General features: G+C 38.6%; 2 protein-coding genes across 5 annotated transcripts in view; one reads left to right on the forward strand and one right to left on the reverse strand.

Annotated features, from left to right (window-relative positions):
• The window catches only part of mtor (mechanistic target of rapamycin kinase), a 76,488-nt gene that overhangs the window by 27,728 nt on the left and 28,219 nt on the right, over nucleotides 1–20,541 (forward strand). For all 4 annotated transcript variants that reach the window (XM_082518022.1, XM_082518025.1, XM_082518023.1 and 1 more), the window contains 2 exons: nucleotides 14,989–15,064; nucleotides 17,461–17,600. In XM_082518022.1, the coding sequence (XP_082374148.1) occupies nucleotides 14,989–15,064; nucleotides 17,461–17,600 (216 nt within the window). The remainder of the gene's footprint in view (nucleotides 1–14,988; nucleotides 15,065–17,460; nucleotides 17,601–20,541) is intronic.
• Nucleotides 486–3,737, reverse strand: angptl7 (angiopoietin-like 7). Its single transcript, XM_082520275.1, has 5 exons — nucleotides 3,187–3,737; nucleotides 2,094–2,194; nucleotides 1,770–1,964; nucleotides 1,355–1,550; nucleotides 486–1,256 (listed from the first exon to the last, which is right to left on the reverse strand). Exons 1-5 carry the CDS (start codon nucleotides 3,545–3,547, stop codon nucleotides 1,081–1,083), a joined length of 1,029 nt encoding a protein of 342 aa, XP_082376401.1. The 5' UTR covers nucleotides 3,548–3,737; the 3' UTR covers nucleotides 486–1,080.

Raw genomic sequence — 20,541 nt, forward strand, 5'->3', positions numbered from 1 at the left:
GCGACCTTTATTCTAGTATGGCCATTTCATTTGAAGGGAAAAGATAAATGTCCAGGTTTAATTAGATGTTTACCCTGACGAATATTTCACCTTGTTAAAGGAATCTGTCATGCTATTGTTATGATTCTGAGTAATCACAAGACTGAGCCTGTGTAGGCCGTGCTAGCTCTCAGTCGGTATAATCCAAAAAAATCTTTGTTATCCTAACCAAATGATGTTATTGTTGTCATGGTAAGAAAGCTAAAGGCATTTAACTAAATGGAGTGTGGGTGTGTAGTTGTGTAGTCTTCTTTCATCTGTTTGGGTTAGGTGGCATGGGACCTCTAGCTGGGATGTCAGAAGTCAGAGGTCGGTGGCTCAAGGCAAATATGTAGCCATTATTGGACACGAGTGGACATAAGACCTTGACTCGACTCGACTTCTTCGAGTTTGTCAGAATACCTATGCTGTTTGCTGAGTGAAGGAATGAATAGGCTGACATGGAATTCTATGTTTAAAAAATATTTTTTATTTTCTACCACATAAAAGAACATAATTACAGAACTGTACACATTTTACAAATCACACATTTTCATCATGAAGGTTTATTGTTTGAAGTGAATGAAGAAAAAGAAATGGAGCATCATTGATAGGACCAATCCCTCACAACAGCTCACAAACAAATGGTAGTCTGGCAGTCTTTAAAGATTTATAGATGAATTAGAAGTTTCCAATGGTCCTTGCTTGTTATAACTGAAAATACATCCCAAGTGCATTCAAGACAAATGACTGAAAGAATAAAATTCCAGTTACCCACAGGGGGGAGTGTTGAAAAGGCATCTAGGAAAGCTTTTAAAAAATAAAATATCTTATATCTGATAAATACACACAATTAACTACAATTTACAATCAAAACATGAGAAAAACATTACACATTCATCTGACTGAAATCGAGCCAAACCATTACAAACAACCTTATCACTTCGTTCGCAGTCCAGGAAAAGCCACAGTTTGGTAGAACAGTTAAACGGGTATTATTGAGAACTCTCTTTATTCATGCGTATGATCTTGATCCAGAAAAAACAGCCGAAACACTTATGACTAAAAATTAACTGGTCGGACCTTCATCTCCACCTTCTTGAGGGAGTAGGTGGGTCCATGCCAGCCGTACCAAGTGATCCCATCTTGGTTCTTATCTTGGTTCTTTATGTGGTTACCGTAGCGATAATAAACACCGTTCAAATTTGAGTCAGTGCAGCAGTTGTACCAGTACCCACCTGGAAGTAAGAATTGGATTAATGGCAGCACATAACAGCCTTTCTTATCTGCTGTAGACGACTGGATTGGTTTTGTAAGATTTTCTCATATGTCTTACCTTTGCGTCGGGCTGCACAGTCATCCAAACATTTGTCATTGTCTTTGTTCATGGTGCTGAAGTTGGTGTTGTTGTGGTACCGCAGAGAGTCTCCAGCATTTCCACTGTAGTTGGCAAGGAAGAGCTTGTAGCTGTTGAGCTCATTACTGACTGTGAAAAAGCCATACTCGGCATAGCGTTTTTCTCCTTCCCAGTCCTGCATTGGAAAACATATAACACGATTTAGAGAATGACAGTGACAGAAACAGAATATTTGCTTTTGTGGTCTGTCTAATGTCTTTTCGAATTAGTTTGATTTATTGCTAGTTCAAGTATGGTGTAAAGTGATTTTTATGCCCTCTTGCTTTTAGCCATGAAGTGGCTTTTACATGGTTTATGTATTCTTGCTCTCCTGCGTGATGGTCCTAACACTTACCTCCATATCAATCCTAAGTGTACTTGGCTGCCTTGTTAGGCGGAAGATGTTGTCATTGCCCAGCCAGAAGTCTCCACGGATGGATCCAAATCCTTGTTTGTACTGCTTCCAGTCACGGTTAAAGGATGTGAGGCCAACACTTCGCCTCTGAATCACAGTCCAGCCACCTCCATTTGTCTCCATATCACAGAAGAGCTGGGAAAAAACAAAGCCTGTAATTTAGCTGGCTTTTCAAAAAGCTGAAAAAAGCCTCTGATAACCCACCCCCCCTCCCAAAAAAAAAGAAAGAAAAAACAACCCACATGCAAGAGTGCTGAAACTTACGGTGAATTCAGGTGTTCCCAGAAACTCATCTTTAGGCAGCTTGTACTCGCCAGAGATCTTGTAGTTCTTGCTGTAGAGTGATGCACAGTCATATATGGCTTCTGGAAAAAGGAATATCCCAAGTTATGCTAAAACCATATGCAGATCCATGAGCTTTCATAGTTTTTAAAACATGTGATACCTATAAATTACAGTTTTCAGGGTATCTGAGGAATTGGACAGAGAAAAAAAGAGACTTTTCTTTTTCGCCCCACGCCCCAAAAGAAAAATAGATCAAAGAAGAATGAGACATGCACAGCATGCTGAGAGTTTTTCATAGCTGCACCTTTTACTCCTGTCCCAGTATAGTGATGCCTTTAAGATTACGGTGGAGCAAAGAAGCCAAAACTTAAAGATATGGAAACCTTCCACTTCTAATCACTGCAGCCCTTCCTGTTCTGTTCTCTTGTTTACTTTACAAAGGTCTGTGTGTTCTCTCTGCCAATGACATGAATGCGGTCCCTTTAGACCACACAGTAAAACGTGAAATAATAAACGACGTAATGCCTGGTTAACCGCTCCGCGGCAGCCAGTGCTGATTAGTGGTGTGTTGAAGTCGAATTGAACGGTGGATATGATGTGGCTTTGATGGAGCTCATTACTGACAACCCTGCAGATGGGATTGTGCAGCTCTAAATGATTGGTTTTTAGTACTGTGGGGCAGCTCAGAGAAGTGCGGCACTGTAATTTCCCTCATGACTAATTCACAGCAGGTGTCTCAGATCCTGAAAGGCTGATTATAGTGTTTTGCAGCAAAAATAAATACATGATGATAATGTGTGCAGAATAGTTTATAGTGAAGTGACTTTGTTTTGTCTACTTTTAAATATGAGCACCCTTCCCAATTAAAAGAAGCTTTTATGATATATTAAAATGATACTATTCAAAACCAAACTTATACTGTCTGGAAATGTTGAGAGGTGAAAGGTGTCTGTTTAAAATTTGGTATTTGAAACAAGAAATAAGAGCAAGAATGAGCGTTTTCATAGCATCTGTTTTAGGGTATAGAGACAGTATGGTCAAACTCTCCAGATGATGGAGTGTTAATACTCACCCGATGAAGTCTTAGGAGCAGACTGTGCGGTTTGCAGCTGCATGATCTCCACACGGTTGTTGATCTCAGAGTACTTGCTCTCTGCCTCTGTGACTCGGATGTCTTGCTGTCGGCTCTGCTGGTCCAGATCTAGTATTTGCTTCACAAGTTTCTTCATGTCTGTCTCCTGCTTGCGACTCAGCTCCTCAAAGAGGCTGGTGAGATTGGCCACTTGAACTTTGAGAGAGCGTACCTCGTCGCAGCACTGACCCTTGGAAGGCTTTGGAAGCGCCTGTCTCTTCCTGAGATTTTGAGCCCATGTCTCTGCAAGCAAGAGCAGTGCAACCTCTAAAACAACTATGCTCAAATAGATTTTTGCCATTTTTAAAAGTCAAAGTTCTGGATCTTCTCGCAGCCTCTGGGTGTTTTGATTGGTTGCCGCTAAAAAAGAATCTCTCTCTGTAAATGGTTCTCTCTTGGAATACGAAAAAGATGCAAGCTCACTGCAGCTATCTGAAGTTTTGTCCAGTTGAGTTGGAGCTCTCCTTTGACCACTTGCTCACTCAGGCTGTCGTATTACCTCAGTGAAGCCCTCCTCTGCTTGAGCATCTTAAATATTGTATGGGTCCTCCCCCTCTCCCCCCTTTCACTGACCCTCTCCAACCTTCAGGGTGGAGGACCGTTCACGTTCCTCCTCCCCCCTGCACCCTTCTACTTCACCCCTCATCTTACTTTCACTCATACTGGGGAAGCTTTGCCACACTTGCTTTGTCAGGTGTTAAATGTTTCTGGGAAGTCATTTTTTTATTCCCTTTGCCTGGAAGAACCACATAAGGACCTGGGCAAACAAACAACGCTACTGTCTGAACCTGCGGCGCTTAACTGGAAATGCAGACTGTTTAAAAGATTTAACTACATTTGATTTTAATTTATTCAGCTATATACACTAATGAGATTAAAACATTTGAATACTTGTTTTAAACGTTAGTACATCTGTAGGTAATTTCTTCCCCACATTTAAAACACTTTATGTTAATGACAGTTTTTACGATATCCTTGAGGGTTGAAGTCACTAAGCATTCTTAGTTGTAGGTTAAGTGTTCTGTTCGTGCTACCCTTTTTGGCACATGGCAGATGTTAATGCCAAGCGGGTTTCAGTGTCAGATTTCAAAGGCGTGTTGATACAGGGGAAAACCTTCAGGATAAAATCTGATCAACTACAGTTTGTAGTAAAAGCTGGAAGAAATGTTTAGGATAAGGCAGGTGGAATAGTGGGAGTATTTTGTCTACATGTGTAAATGCTTAACATTTTGCCATCACATATGCAGCGTATTTCTTAAATAAGTTTAGATGGTGTACCCACCAAAGAACAACAGAACAAAAAGATGAAGTCATACTGTTATGGCTTTTATCATCAGCAGAAGGGGCAGCGTGCTTGTGTTTTCACTTCACTAATCAATTCCATGCCTTTAGGTATGTTTTCAACTTGTAGATATGGAAACTCATCAAGCATTAGAAAGTACAGGAAACATTACAATCAGTCAAACATGCAGTCTGGATTAGGTTTCTTTATTAAATTAGAAACAATAATTAAAAGCATATTTCAGCTCAGTTAAAGTCTGGTGTCAAGTAGATGCATACTGTGTAGCATGTGGGTTAATTACCTAAGGGATTAATTTAGTTGAATTAAATTTTATTTATGTAGCGCCAAATCACTACGATGGTCGCCTTAAGATGCTTTATCTTTACAATAATAGAGAGAAAACCCAGACAATAAGATGAGCCTCTAAGAATAAGCACTTGGCAACAGTGGGAGGGAAAAACCTCCTTTTAACAGGAAGAAACCTCTGGCAGAACAGGGCTTAGGGAGAGGCAGTGTTGCGACTTGCCAGGGATGAGTGGAGGATTACAGTTTATGCTTGTCGCTATCAGTTCTTCAGGAAAGAGGGATTTATTTATTTTTTCCTTTTGATTTTTTTCTTTGATACCTGTTGTTGAAGACAACAAGTTGAATGCATCATGCGTGAGTATAACGAGTTTTGGGTTGTGATGATGTCACAGTATTGCACACCTTAACATGAGCATTACAGTTGGGAGTTGGATTTTCAGTGCATTTGTGGAGGGTACAAACTCTTTACCCGGCGAGTCTTACCCGTGCTTTGCGGGTTGAACCACTAGATACAGCCTGCTGCTGAATGAGGTGTGTTTGCCTGACTTAATAACAGTGTTTGCAAAACTCCTGCTTCTGGTTTGTCTTTTAAAATTTCTAACATTCCAGTCACTGGATGGGGCTGAAAATAATGCCTCTCAGGGAGGCGCTTTTATGTCCCGTTTCTGTGGAATTTCTCTCTCTTCCCTCATGTGCTGCCATCCCTGCCAACCTACAGGACACACAGGTGTTGGGAAGCAGCCTCAAGGGTATTTGTGGGGTTTCTTGAGGTGCCAGATCGTGCTCATGGGCATTAAGATAGTATATGAGGCATGCCTTCTGTGATAGTTATGTATGATAATTACCAGGCAAAAGAAATTAAGTGTTTTATGCTGAAATAGAAGGAGCTGTAATAACTGAGACATTTCTGAGAGTTCTTACTTTGAACTTTATGGCTTTTTCCTTCCCCACATGGACTGGAGTGAACCGTCTGGAAAAGACATACAAGTTCATCAGCTAATAATCATACTTTACCAATGTTAAAGTACAATTTTTGTACATCTAAGGACCCTTGTGTTTGCCTTAAATTTAATTATAAAGGGAAATTATAATTTTATTATCTGGGCATCTACCTCTAAGTAGAGTGCTGCAATAAATCAGTGCTGAAGTGCTACTATTTGACTCAATGATGCTTAAGAATGATGGTCTGTTGATTTTATTTTATTTAAATTTTCATGTAAATGAAGAACATACCTATATATTGGGGAAAACAAAGTTTAGGGATCCCAGACTTAATGCTGTCTCCATGTCTGGACATTAGCATTGCAAACAGAGCGCAGACAGGCAGAAGATTTACTTGATACCAAAGACCAATTCCTATTTTATAAATTGTAAAGTCTGGAAGCATAAAGCTGCAAATTGTGGTGAAGATAGAGTGAATGGAATATTACAAACATGGAGCTAAAATGAGATGTGACACTTTGTGGCGGTGCGAGGTTTTATTACATAATCTCGCACCACCACACTGAAAACGTTTCTTGCTTCAGGAGGGACACAGAAAGCCTCCAAATGTTTGGCGTGTGTCCTTTCCCAGTTCTCTTTTGGTCAGACGATCAAATAAGGAAACAGTTTAGCTCATTCTGCTCATTGTCAACTTTGTTATCACGCGGGACTGTGGTTTGGACCACAAATAAAATTTTTTTTAAAACCTTTCTTCAAATTCCAAAATATGATATAATTGTCAGGTGATCATCTGTTGCTCTCACGTGTCAAAGGGTGATGTATGTTTTTTGACTATTTTCCCCAGGCATTCTCTTACCTCAGTATTTTTTGTCTGCTTTTTAGAAAACTTTGCATTTTTCTCTTTAGGTTGTTCTTTTCTATTCTCCCAATGTTGCTGTTGAATATCGATTTGTGCTTTTAGTTTGCTGCCTTTCTTTGATTTTTAAGGAACACGTGGGAGCAATAAGGCACTTTATAGAAGAGTAATGAGATATTAGACTGCCTTCATGTTTAGTTGCTGCACGTTTTAAAATTTTGCATAAATTCTGAACTCATTAGATGCTAGACATGATCTTTCTCTTAATTTCACCCATTTATAAATAATAACGACTTTCTGTAACTATTATTTTTGTAGTAGTTTTTTGTATATCAGTCACTGGTGTCACTGATTGCTTTCAGTATAAAATGGTCAACATAGTTAGAGATTAGAACATTGTGGTTAAATTGAGCTACCACATACTTGTGCTGTAGTTATAGTTAAATTCAATTTGTTTTAAATGCAACACTGTGGCTCTGTTTTTGTTTCTGTTTTTCTTTCTAGTATGGCATTTGATGATGCATAGTGCCTCTTGACCTCCATGTAAATGTTAAGCCTAAGACACTTATGTGCGTCAGTCTCTTTTGGAAAAATTAGGATAATTTGCCTCCCTGTATTTTCTCATTGCCCTAACTGCTCCATGAGTCATTTCTCACTCCAGCAGTGCATCACTTTCCTTCGGTCCTGGACTTTGTCATTCAGGGTTAGTAATGAAAATCCAGCTGGAGGCTTTTGTTTCTTTCTTTTTTTCTTTCTTTTTAACATTTACCCTTTTCTAACACTTCCCCTTTAACCATGTCTCTCTAGGGTCTCTGTAAAAAATGCAAGCCTCTAAGCCTCTACTCTATTAGAGCTGTTCACTTTATATAACTACTGTGGGAAGCCTGTCTATTCCGTCAAGCAGATATTTTGCCTTTGGTGTTTAAGAAGAGTTGGACACCCTGCTGTGCTAATTGCAGCAGTGATCTGACTTTGATGAGTGAGAAGTACGTGGGTGTCATAACATGCTCACAGATGCTTTTTGTGTCCCTACATACACTGGAAGAACAGTTTGCAGTTAAACATTGACCACAGGGTCCAAGCTGTCAGCAGAGCACTCTGTGTTCAGTTACAGGAAAGGCAGGAGGTGAAAGCACGAGCCAGTGGATTCCAGAGCGTCTATCTCAAAACCTTGAATTGCATAATCTTTACGAACCCCTTCCACTTGTCAGCTCTGTCAGCACAGAAGCTCCACATTTTGATTTGAGTTTGGCCCATTTTGAAAGTATTTAATTTGCTTGAGATACTCGAATGTTCCTGTCAAAATAGTTTTTTTTTTAAAAACTTTATTTTATTTTTTTATTATGTTGAAATATTGTAGTGGATCATATCTTTGTTTTAACCCTACAAACGTTTAATCAATGTTGGGTCTGTGACCAAATTTATAGATTTGAAAACAGACTTCATATTGATGCTCCATAGCTGAGGCCTTGGTATACAGCTGAAAGCATAGATTAGGAGGTTAACACAGAGAGTCGAGAAAATCATAAGAGTTAGGGTATGCTCCACACTCTAGGTTGTCTTTAACAAAACAATCATCAGACATGCCCTAAAAATAATTTCTGATCTTAGCTTTTAAGATCCACCAGTGCAGGTTCAATTTGCTTTAATAGTACTTTTTCTTCACTCTTTTATTAATATTTAGTACTTCTTAGTGTTTCCTTACAGTCTACTTTAATTAGTAGTACAATCTAAAAATGGCAAAGAAATTGAAATGACAACTCTGACAGTGCAGCTGCTATAAAATCACGAGATGAATGGTATGTCTGGACACTTAATGCAAGCAGCTGAGCTATAGCTAGAATTGAATTTCAAAATAATGCAGTGGATAATGATCTCCAACTCCGGTCACGTATAGGAGTAAAATAAACTCTTCCATATTTTCCATAATGAGCGGCACTGTATGCACCAGGGTATCCTCCAGCTCCGAGAGTGGCAGACTTCATTCCCTGGCAGACCATCAAGAGGTCCCTGCCTTAAGCCAGTGATGGCTACCAGGTGGCGTCTGCTGTCGTACAGCGGATGCAGGCCAGGCAGTGGCTGTCTGCTCACCCACCCCAAAAACCAGTAGGATAAACAGTACTGGAGGGATCGAAGCTAGATTAGGAAGAATAGTACTTTGTGTATGCACAGTTGGCCTTGTGGCATTGCTTCAGAGAAGCATTTCATGACACTGGAATGTAAAACAGTTGTGGTGCAGGTCAGAAAACAAAAACCACTTGTGCCAATGTATAGAGATTCCCTTCTTTCATCTTTTGCCAATTATTATGTGTTTTTGGCTTTTGGGTATACAAGTGAGTAAAAAAAAAAGCCAAAAATGCCACTTGCTATATAGGCTATAATTAATACCATATCTGTTATTCATAATAGATTCCTTACTTAAACGTATACTGATTTTGTGTACATACTTGCGTACATATGAAGTATATAAATAGTTAGCTGTTTAGAAGTTGTGTAATCCTTCTCTTTAAATGAGATCACTGTCCCCCGATGCTTGTTTCCATTGTTTAGGACAAAAATCAATTACAGCATGAGTTGGTGTCAGTTGAACTGAACAGAAAAAAGTTGAAGACCTGGCGTATTTAATTGGAAATATATTAAAACTGAATTTGTAGTTCAGCAGAAAACAATGTTTACAAATATCTTTGTCTACATAGCAACAGCAGCATTCCAATGAGGTAACTGTCAGGCTTTTTTTTGCCTGTTTTGGGCCACCGGAGACGCCTCGTTCTGTTGGCCTTTTGACCTGAAGGTGAGAAACCCAGGAGAAGGCATACTGCATCATTGTCCCAATGGAGTGATAATGTGGCGTAAACATAGGCGCAATGGTTTCTCTGGGCGATGCCTCAGTGACCCCCTCACACGCCTAACTTGCTTTGGGAGAGAGAAAAACAACATTCAAATGTCATCTAAAGTTATGCATTTGTTAAATAACCAGTATTAAATATTTCTTTCCTCTTTTCAAGTGCTGCATTCGTGATCACTGAACTTTCTCCTCAGCTTTACAGCGATAGAGCAGAATTTTGTCTTTTCAGATAAATTGTTTCAAAGTCAAGGGACACTAAGTGTTTCCCTATGGTGCAACATCTGCTTGGTGATGGAACAACCGCCCTTTTGTCCTGATGTTTTTGGAGAAACAACAGAGACAATAGGCTAGTCAGATGGTGTCAAGGATGAGTTGAAGTATACATGTCTCAGGACAGTCCGGAACAAAACTGGTGAATGATGTAATCACTTTGTTTGCGTCCTTGCTTACCTCAACCACTGGTGCTTAACAAACACAGAGAATGAGAAGACCTTGTTTAATTTTGCCATGCTGGTCATCACTTCCATTGTGCAATGCTGAAAGATTTATATTCTGTATGTATTACAAGTTTGACTTTCAGTTTCTATATTGTCTATCAAAATATTATCAATAGTAGTGTTATTGTTTGGCTTTGAAGTCAGACTAATGAGGTCTACGCAGTAATTCAAATCCCTTTTTTCCCTCCCCGCTGTTTATTTGAATATTTCATTTGTAACGGGTCGTTCTTTTTCTAAGTGGCTATTCAGACAAACCCTCTTCCCTTGTCTTTGTCAACATCTGATGTCAAGATTCAGTAGTACAATGTTAGTTTTTTTTCTGACATTCAATCATGTTGCTATAAAAAAATGTAGAGTTGTAAAAATAGCTTTCAATGTCAATCATTTCATGTTTTCCTGTGGCTGGTCTGTGAAGGGGACTGTTGGTTTGTAGAAAGACAAAACAAACAAATTAGTTCATGGTCCAAAATTTGGCCATGTTAATAGTATTTTCTACTATTAGGATGGCCCTGTTAAATATTCTACTTTTATAAAGGGCAGGTATTTGATCTGACAATAAACATTGTTGGTGTTGCTTGAATTCCAAACTTTTATGGTTTCAAGTGTTAATTACTGTGCCATTTGCAAGTGCTTTATATTCATATTTTTCTTTCTTAGTACATCTTAATACAGAAATTACTTTTGTTTCCTGTTTTCAGTTTAGGCTTTACGCAGCATTGCCTACTGTCTGACACATTTTCCTATGAAATTAGCTCATCTTGGTTGTTTAGATCCATTTAATTTTTCAAATGTCCTTTGTATGGGAAATGTTTATTTTTAAGTAGTGTTCTCATCTGCACAATGGAGAAACCCCCCAAAACACAACCAATAATGCTCGATAGTTAGGGTCTTTCTTTCAGGGAGCATTGATTGCATTTTGGCTGCCCCACAAATAAACAGTTGTTTGGACGCAAAGGCAAGACAAAGTCTCCGTCAGTCAGTGTCATTTTCCATCAGTGCATGTAGTGGTAGCAGTTGTTGGTTTGGCTAGCATCAGTCACATGAAGGATTCAAATTTTTAAATAGAGAAGTAAAAGCCAAAGTATTTTTAAATCAAATACTACATAATAATGTCCTCTTTGTTTTCAGTATTTTTAGACTAAGGAATTAGATCGAGCACCTGGCAAGTAAAGGGATGAAAATCAGGAAGGCTCAAATGGATAGCTTCCTAATTAGATTTGATTGAGTCCGGTAATAAAGTCTGATTTCTTTTCCTCCGCGAGGTTTGCATACAAATTAACCTCTGAGGAGGAAAATGTCTACAATTTATTCAAGGATCATGCTCTCTCTCATCACCAAAAAGCCAGGCCACTTTAGAGTTTAATTTTTTGTTCTTTTGTTACCCCTCAGCCAAAAAGGCTGATAGGATATTGTCGTCACCCTGCTGGGTGGGTGGCAGCCTGAACAGGCCAGCTTTGTGAATGCGATAACTCGAGAAGGAAGTCACCTAGAACTTTTAAATTGATACAATTTGAATACTAAAAGGGAAGCTACAGGGAAGCTGGTCAGAGTTGATGGGAAGATGGATTGAGCCAAATACATGGCAATCTTGGAAGAAAACCTCTTGGAGTCTGCAAAAGACTTGAGACTGGGGCGGAGGTTCACCTTCCAGCAGGACAACGACCCTAAACATAAAGCCAAGGCAACAATTGAATGGTTTAAAATAAAACATATCCATGTGTTAGAATGGCCCAGTCAAAGTCCAGATCTAAATCCAATCGAGAATCTGTGGCAAGATCTGAAAACTGCTGTTCACAAACGCTGTCCATCTTATCTGACTGAGCTGGAGCTGTTTTGCAAAGAAGAATGGGCAAGGACTTCAGTCTCTAGATGTGCAAAGCTGGTAGAGACAGACCCTTAAAGCCTGGCAGCTGTAACTGCAGCAAAAGGTGGTTCTACAAAGTATTGACTCAGGGGGCTGAATAATTACGCACACCCCACTTTTCAGTTATTTATTTGTAAAAAATGTTTGGAATCATGTATGATTTTCGTTCCACTTCTCACGTGTACAACACTTTGTGTTGGTCTTTCATGTGGAATTCCAATAAAATTGATTCATGTTTGTGGCTGTAATGTGAAAAAATGTGGGATGGTTCAAGGGGGCCGAATACTTTTGCAGCCACTGTAGGTTCAATAATAATTGGACAATTTTGATAATCAGAAAGATTGTTTTTAATAACTGGATTAACTTATGAAATGAACTCCAAGAAAAGATCTGGTCAGCATATCAGCCAAACCATGAGCCACTTTCTTTTTAATATTAGCTATCCAGAGTTCTAGCAGTGGTACAGTGCTCTGTTGTTTACAGTCAAGTGGCTTTGAAAATTCCTAATCATCATGTAGGCGTAACGGCAGAACTGTTGGTACTGTTTTTCTTCAGTCCTGATATAAGAGAGAAGAGAATCATTATCATCTTGCAAACTGCCAGGCTCCACCGTTTTTACATGTTTGTTATTGTACCAACATAAATGAGTGAATCTGCGATTGGACAAAAATAAAACTATTTCATGCGATTTAAGATGGGACTACTTGGTGTTTAGTGATTGTATGATGATCCTTTGATTCTTTTAAAATATCTTTTTCATTACTTGCACCTCTTTTTGGCTTTAATGTAGGTGTATATCCTTAGTTTTACATGTCTTTGTACATTTTTGTGGAAGAGCAACACAACAACAGTTTCAATCAGCTTTCTTTCTCGTTCATTTTTACACACCAGATTGGTAAAATTTCTTGGTGAGATGCGATAATATTGACAGCTTTACAGTCTCAAACCTCAGCACATGCACTTTTTGGTGACCTCTCCATATACCAAAGGTGCAATGTGTAAAAAGTTAGGAAGTGGTACTTGGGGCCCTGCACACATGAGAGGGTTTGACAGTGATATCAGTACATTTTCTGCTTGCTAATAATTTATTATTTTTTTTACTTGAGAGGAATGTTATGTGAGCATTGTCATCTGGATGTATTTAGACTGCATGTGCTTGGAGCTGGTAGCCAGATGGCTTTAACTGAGGGACAGTGAAATCTCCAGGGTCTGCAGGAGTGAAAGCCCTCCTTCTGATTTGCCATCCCAGATAAAGGCACATCTGGCCAGTTTTAACATATCTGTTTCTGTTAGGTAGGACATGGAGACTTGAGGTTTTTTTGTTCATTTTGAGGTTGAGAGTAAATTACAAACAACAGAAGAAGTAATTTTTTGGTTTGGTTTAAAATCAACAAGTATATACAACATACCTGTGTGATAATGTCAGGATTCTTCAGAATACTGGGTGGTAGTTGTGCCTAATTAAGAGCGTGGGATACTGCAACAGTGCCTGGCACCCTATCAAGCTCCGTGAGAGTCACAGACAAACGGTTATTTACTTAAAAGAAGCTAATTTTCATATTATGCAATCATAGTCTAATGGGATTTTCGTGAGGTCTGTCAAAGAACAATAATCACTGTTCTGCAAGATCGAGGGGATTGCTTGGTTTGATTCGTGATAGACCTACCTCTCTAAATCCAGCCTGTTCTCATTTACTGGGGGATTTAACTGATGTTTGCTCAAAGTTCCTGGCTTGTCACAAATATGGATAAATTATCCTGTGGTCTTGATTCCTTGAAATATGGACACTTGTGAAGATGCCCTTGGTGATGCATTTAAATGTACAGGATAGGCATAATTTTTCATTGTGCAGGGTTATCCAAGTGGTTTTTTGGTACCTTAAAGGCAAAGTGAATAGCGTACAAAGCTCCTAGAAGTGACATAAACAGCAGTCTCATGATTGACAAACTCGTGCTTTAGTCTTGTGGCAGTTCTTCAACCTACAAACGCAGGCTTGCTATATAAAAGATAACTGTTACGTCTCAGCCTTCATCACTGCTGCGCAGGCACTAATGCTAAGGGAGACCTTCACTGTTTCACTGCAAACCCAGCTGCAAGTGTCAGGAAAAAATATATAAATTGGAATCACACAGGACGAGTACTTGCTAAAACTACAGTTCTTGTTGTACATGTTTCATATAAATGCCAGGTCTTTATCATCTAATAATGCCATGCTTATGGTATGTTTATGAACATTTTTAGTTAAATGTTTTATTAATATTGTGCATTAAAATCCAATCAATGTAATTTTCTGCAACAGATTACTACATTTATTTATTTATTTTTTTTTAAAAATTGTACCCATCATCACACAGGTCTGCACTAACGGGTCCTTTCAAGCTTTAGCATGACCCCTCGCAGCGCGGTTTCATCACAGTTTCTGGCCTTTACCCTTTGTCTAAGCAGATTTCTGACATGCATGCTCTAATGCCTGTCATCAGCTTTTGCTTGCTGTCCTCAGGAATTTCGCTGCATACCAGCACTTTTTGAAAGCTACATTTTACAGATGTATTGGCTGTGACTGCACACAGGTTTCTCAGTTGAGGAAGTATAATAGACTCGTGGTTCATATGAGTGTTTCCAGATGTGATGGCAGTGCGGGTCAGCGGTGGGCGCACAAACGGGAATTGTGACGTCTTGACAGGAAATCATCCTTTGTCAAACAAGCATGACACATGTCAATAGGTGCCTTTAGTTTTCCCAATAAACAACTTTGATTAAAGTATCAAACATTTATTTAACGTTTCCAAAATGCATTGAGAAAGGATGCATTGATGGCTGGCTGGGATAAGAATACCTCATCATTGTGTGAGCTGCTTTTCTTCTAGGATCATGGATAAAGCACATTTCTTAGTGTTAAGGATAGCTGGGATTTAGTGAGAGGTAGTGTGTTGATTAGCTTCATTAAGCAGCATAGAAGTCTTTGCTGGCACTTCCTGTGATTGGGATTTATACATCCATGTCATGTTTTCCAAACGGTGTCCCTTTGCCTTGTCTTTCTTTTTAGATAATACCTGCATGTCCTCATGCTTAACAGTAAAGCTCTGAAAGCCCCTGTTTTGTGTTCAGATTGGCCTAACAGTTTGCCATTGTTTTGTCATTTCTTTCAGCATCAACAATAAACTGCAGCAGCCAGAAGCAGCATCTGGGGTTCTGGAATATGCCATGAAACATTTTGGTGAGCTGGTGAGTACTTTTTCCATTTTCCAACCAGAAAAAAGAAGGAAAAACGTGTCCCAGGTTTTCTTTCGGATTGACACTTGGACAACTGTTGTTGTTGCAAACCCTGTAAAAATGTTATCCAATCTGTTAAATTTGGCTCAGTTCACAACTTAATTAGGTAAAAAAAAATTGCATTTCCTGGTTTAGAAAGATGTGAGCATTTGGTCCAAGTAAAATAGCTCATAGTATGTAGGTGTAGCATGGTGTTAAAGTTACATTACACATTTAAAAATGTGATTCCGATAATAATAAAGATGTAAACCCATGCCTTGATTTGCTATAAACTCCACTGCTTTCTTTACATCTGGTAAGTCTAAAAAATTCTTGGATAATCAATTAGACCATACTGGCCAGTATTCACATACACTCAGACCCTTTTATTTCTTCAAACAGTTTTGGACTGAATATGTCTTTAGTGAGTTACATTGTATTAGGAATTCTGTCTGCACGTCTTCCTTTCCTTATTCTAATGTGGGGGTGATGGTTGTTTGAGGCAGATATCACCAGAACACCATGATCCTAATGTGCTGCATATGGAAAAGCCATCTGCTGTACTTATCAGGGGTTTACAGCAAGAGACAGAATTATGGACTCATTTGTCTAATTAAGATGAGGTTTGCATGTTCTTAAATTTTTACTTGCTTTGTCTGTCTGCTGTACATGACTCTTGGGCCCACTGGGCCCTTTTTATGATGCAAAATAATGTCATTTTTCATCTAAACAAAAAAGGAGCAATATTTCTCTCTTAATGACGAGCTTTTCCTGTGTGGGATGAGTCATTATAAAAGTTAAATGAACTGCTTTGTATTCTTTTGTTTTCACTCTACCATTGTAGAAAAATATTGGTTTTGTTTTTCAGATTTTTTTCTGTTCACATAGAGCACCACACCTCCTAAATGTTACTAGAAACTCGGTTGTTTCATGTTCTCCGTACATGGACCCGATCCATATTTGAAAATAAATGAAATAACTGTCAGAGTGGACATGCTTTGGATATGATTACACTGATTTTCCACACAAGTTACATAACAGGAAAAGAGCATTTGGTTATTTGGATCGGTCTCCCTCCCTTTTACCAAAGTTACGTCATTAACTAACTGTGGTTTTTCCTTTTTCCTCGAATGAATGTGCCAGAAAGGCACTTGAGGCACATTGACAATAAGTTGAGTAGACTGGTGTTATTCTGTTTTTATTTTGGATTTATTTATTTATTTATTTATTGGAGGGATATGATTTACTGATTCATTTATACTAATTGCAACAGTTGTGAACATGGATAGAGTCTGAAACTGTCTCCAAAATAACCAAAAATTTATAATAAGCCTTTTTTCCCTATTAGAGTAATTTGCCATTAGTTTCTTGGCATTGGCTGTCCCCAAAATCATATTTCCTTTGAGGTCATTGGATATTTGCAGCATCATAAATCATAAATGGGAATTAGTATCTCCACACCAAGAGAAAACAATAGAAACTTTAATAATTAATTGCGCTAAAACTTGGACATGAAGACAAGACTGATTAAATTTGATCTATATATAAGTATTGCCATTGCTCAGTCATTAATGCAATATTTTTGTTTAAGCCCTCAAACCAAAGCGTAGAGTCTGGGCTTTAAGCCTATATTCATACAACTGTCACTTCAATGTATATTGGTATAAATTTAAAATTACAATGGCAGCCGGTATAGCTCAGTGGGTTAAGCAGGTGAACCATAGGCTAATGCAGAGGTTAGGGATAGACTCTGACTTGAGATCACTGAGTGCGTTTCCTCTCACTGCGCTTTCTCCCAGTTTCGCTGTCTTCTCTCCTGTAAGAATTCACACCTGATTTTATAATCTGAGTTTTATAACTAATCAACACACTACCACTCACTAGATACCAGCCCTCCCTGATTTGTATATAAAATGACTTTTCTTTGCCTTAGAGAGCAGGTTTTCTGTTTCTCTGTGAAAACTTGGTAAAGACTCAGTGAGAAGAGTTTCACTCTGGACCTTTGTTAATGTGCTGACCATGTGGAAAGCTTTACCATGGGAGAATGCAATGTTTTCCTGATTAGTATACACTTCAGGAACCCTCACAGTAAAGTGTGTGCTTAATCATTCGTGCATGGCTCCCTAAAGAAGTCCTGGAAGTCATTGGTAGATGTAACAGGTCCAGGATTGCTTGTTGAAGTAGAAAATGTCAACCATACAGCACAGTAAGGTACTGTAGATGGAAAAAGGATTGCTCTTCCAAAACTCTTTATTACGTTGTCCAATGGTCACGAAAAAACCCACATAATCCCAAAACATTATGATACAGTGTTATAGTTTGATATGTCTTCTGTAATCGCTATCCTACTGTATTTTTTCATCTTTTAGGAAATCCAAGCCACCTGGTATGAGAAGCTACATGAGTGGGAAGATGCCTTGGTAGCATATGACAAGAAGATCGACATGAACAAAGAGGATCCAGAGCTCATCCTGGGGCGAATGCGCTGCTTAGAGGCTCTGGGAGAATGGTATGTTATTAATCTTACCTAGTATGAGTTCAGTAGGGCTAAATAAGAATAAGTTGACAGTGATAATATGTTCTTTGTTCTGGTTTTTTTTGTTGTTGTTGTTGTTTGTTTGTTTTTTATCTTGGGTCACATACATACATAGGAAGCCATATTCCTAATGAGACCTGACATTAGGTCTCTCATTTGATACCTCTGAGTTGACTAAAGACATTTTACGAGAAAACACATGAACAGTCACCCAGGACAAGCCAGAGGTGCTGCTACACCATTGAAGCAAAGCCTCAACGCCATAATAGCCACCCACTTTGATAGAGCATACTTAGGGGAAAAAATCACAAGATGGATAGAAATATGTTGATCATCACAGAGCTCAAAAAGCAAAGCAGATGTTAATTAGCTTATATAACCTGCTGTCATTATGGTGCACACTATGATTCTTTCCACAAGAGAATGATTCAGCTGAAATAGAGCTTTGTGTTTGTGTGTGTGGCAGGGTAGGGCTTAGAGATGATATAACAGTTGACCAATGTTAGGTTTTGCTACACAATGACATTGTGAAGGTCTCAGTACTAATCAAAAAGTGATTTAAGATTGCGCAGTTGATGCCTTTTAAGCAAATGTTTAGTCTAGAAAGTTTGAAGGAAGGAGCCTTTAGAATTAGGAAAGTCTAGCTGCCATAATTCTGCAGTAATGAGTCCTTCTGTGTTCTGTAGACATTAGTCAGTTTTGCGAAAGTCTGTTATTTCAGGATGACTGAATGCAACACGAGCAAATAATCTGTGTATATAGAGTCATTTTAGCATGTTTTTTCTCTGCTTTAAGGTGGCTTTCATTGTTAATTGGAACTTAAAGCTATATAAGGCACTGAATGTGTTCCTCTTGGGGAGGTCTGCCTGTCTAATAAAGCCAGTTATCAAATTTTAGGCATACTTTTCATGTGCACGTTTTCATTTCATTTGGTTTTCACCTTTAAAAGTATTTTACAGTGCCAAAATATACTTCTATTTGTCTGCTGTAGACACATGTGCTAGTTTACTTGAGGTTGTACCTGTTGCCTTCATTGTTATGTGATATCCAGGCAGATGGAAAACAACTTCATTTCACTGACCCCCATCCAGCCCCGTCTCTCTCATTTTCTCTGCCTATCCTTCCTCCCTTTCTCATCTAAGCTTCTTCCAACACCCTGCCATTAAAGCACCTGCAGTTGGTTTGACTGGACATTTCTTTGATTGTTGTTAATGCAGAATCAGTCTTGGTTGGATGCACCTGACCCCAACAGGAACCTCCATCTGTTTGGTGGGATACTCGCTGTTATCAGATTGTTATGGAACAGTACACTGATGATGTTCATCTGTAAGAACAAATGAATGTATAAATAATTGCAGATGTCACAGAAACATTATCTTTTGTCAGTTTCCTTTTCATTTTGTCCAGATGTGCTTGGCAGGAAAGTCATTTTGTGTGAAATGTCATTAGAATGAGAAGATCCTTTTGATATGTGGCGAGGAAAGACCAGTATAATATTACAATACTTTAAAAGTACCAGTTAAAACAGTTTCTCGTGGGTAATTTAAATGTTTTTGAATCTCAAACCTGTTAAGATAAGACAAATATGAAAAAACCCATTAAAGACTAAACAATATACAGTATGGAAAATACAGGCTGTGACTACAGTGGACACTTGTCACTGTTTTTAACACTGAGTTTCATCTAAGTTTGTATGTTGTAATTTCTGTCTTATCTGCCGCTGGCTGATTGACCAGCAGCAGCACAAGGAAGAGTACCCACAGACCAGTTGTACCACACTGCTCCCTTTGACAACAGATACTGTCTAAAGGTAGATAAGCAGTCAGAAGCAATCACGCTACCACTTTTGGACCATAATTTCCCCATTAGACACCTCTGATATGCAAATCAGTATCTGTTCAATAAAAAAACATTCCTGTGCATCATCTTACTTACTTTGACTTTTGTAGTTCAGTGTCATCTTGGCTGTCTATTTAATGTTCCAGTATTCAGTTCTATTTGTTACCTGATTAACAAGACATGTTAAGTTCAGTTTTTTCCCTCAATGCTATACATACTCTGGGGTTGATCTCACTCCAGTACTTTAAATTTGTTTGCTTTAATTGGAATGTTTTCGTTTCTTTTCTTTTTTTGTTGTTGTTGCTCACCGTTCTCATGGTTTTTTTCTTTCTCTTTTCTTTCACTGCTGTGATCACCTACTTCCCCACTCACCTACAAACAACACCCTCTATTTCTGCATATTCACACACCACGCAAACACATGTGCTCAACGGCAGCACATTTACAACAGCCTCACAGCGCACACAGACTTATAGGACACACACGCAAGCCACGCTTGTTCATATTAGTGAATATACACACACATAGTCAGACTTATGGAGCCTCTCACCACACATTTTTTCTCTCTTTCTATTTACAAACAAGTGATGTTTCCACATTCTCTTCACCCATCTAAACGAAACACCCAGCGTACATCATTAGACATACACACACAATTATGGGCACACTAAGGTTTGTCACATGGAATGTAAATGGAGCTGGCACCAGAGAAAAAAGGTTAAAGATATTTAACCAGCTTAAAAAACTACAGGCAGATGTTGTTTTATTACAAGAAACTCACAGGCCTGTCACAGGTTTAAACGAACTTAAAACACCTGGTTTCCTAACGTGTTTGTAGCCTGTTATAATTCTAGACAAAGGGGAGTAGCAATTTTAATACATAAAAATGTTAATTTTACAGTACTCAATGCAGTTATAGATCCAGAGGGTAGATTCCTTATTATTAAATTATCAATATTTAACAAAAAGCTATGTATTGTAAGTGTATATGGTCCAAATGTTGATGAACCCTCATTCTTCCACGGATTTGTTAGTGCACTCTCTGAAAAACCTTGATTGCACACTTATTCTTGGC

The sequence above is a fragment of the Aulonocara stuartgranti genome, assembly GCF_965226115.1.
Source record: "Aulonocara stuartgranti genome assembly, chromosome: 20".
NCBI classification, from domain to species: domain Eukaryota; kingdom Metazoa; phylum Chordata; class Actinopteri; order Cichliformes; family Cichlidae; genus Aulonocara; species Aulonocara stuartgranti.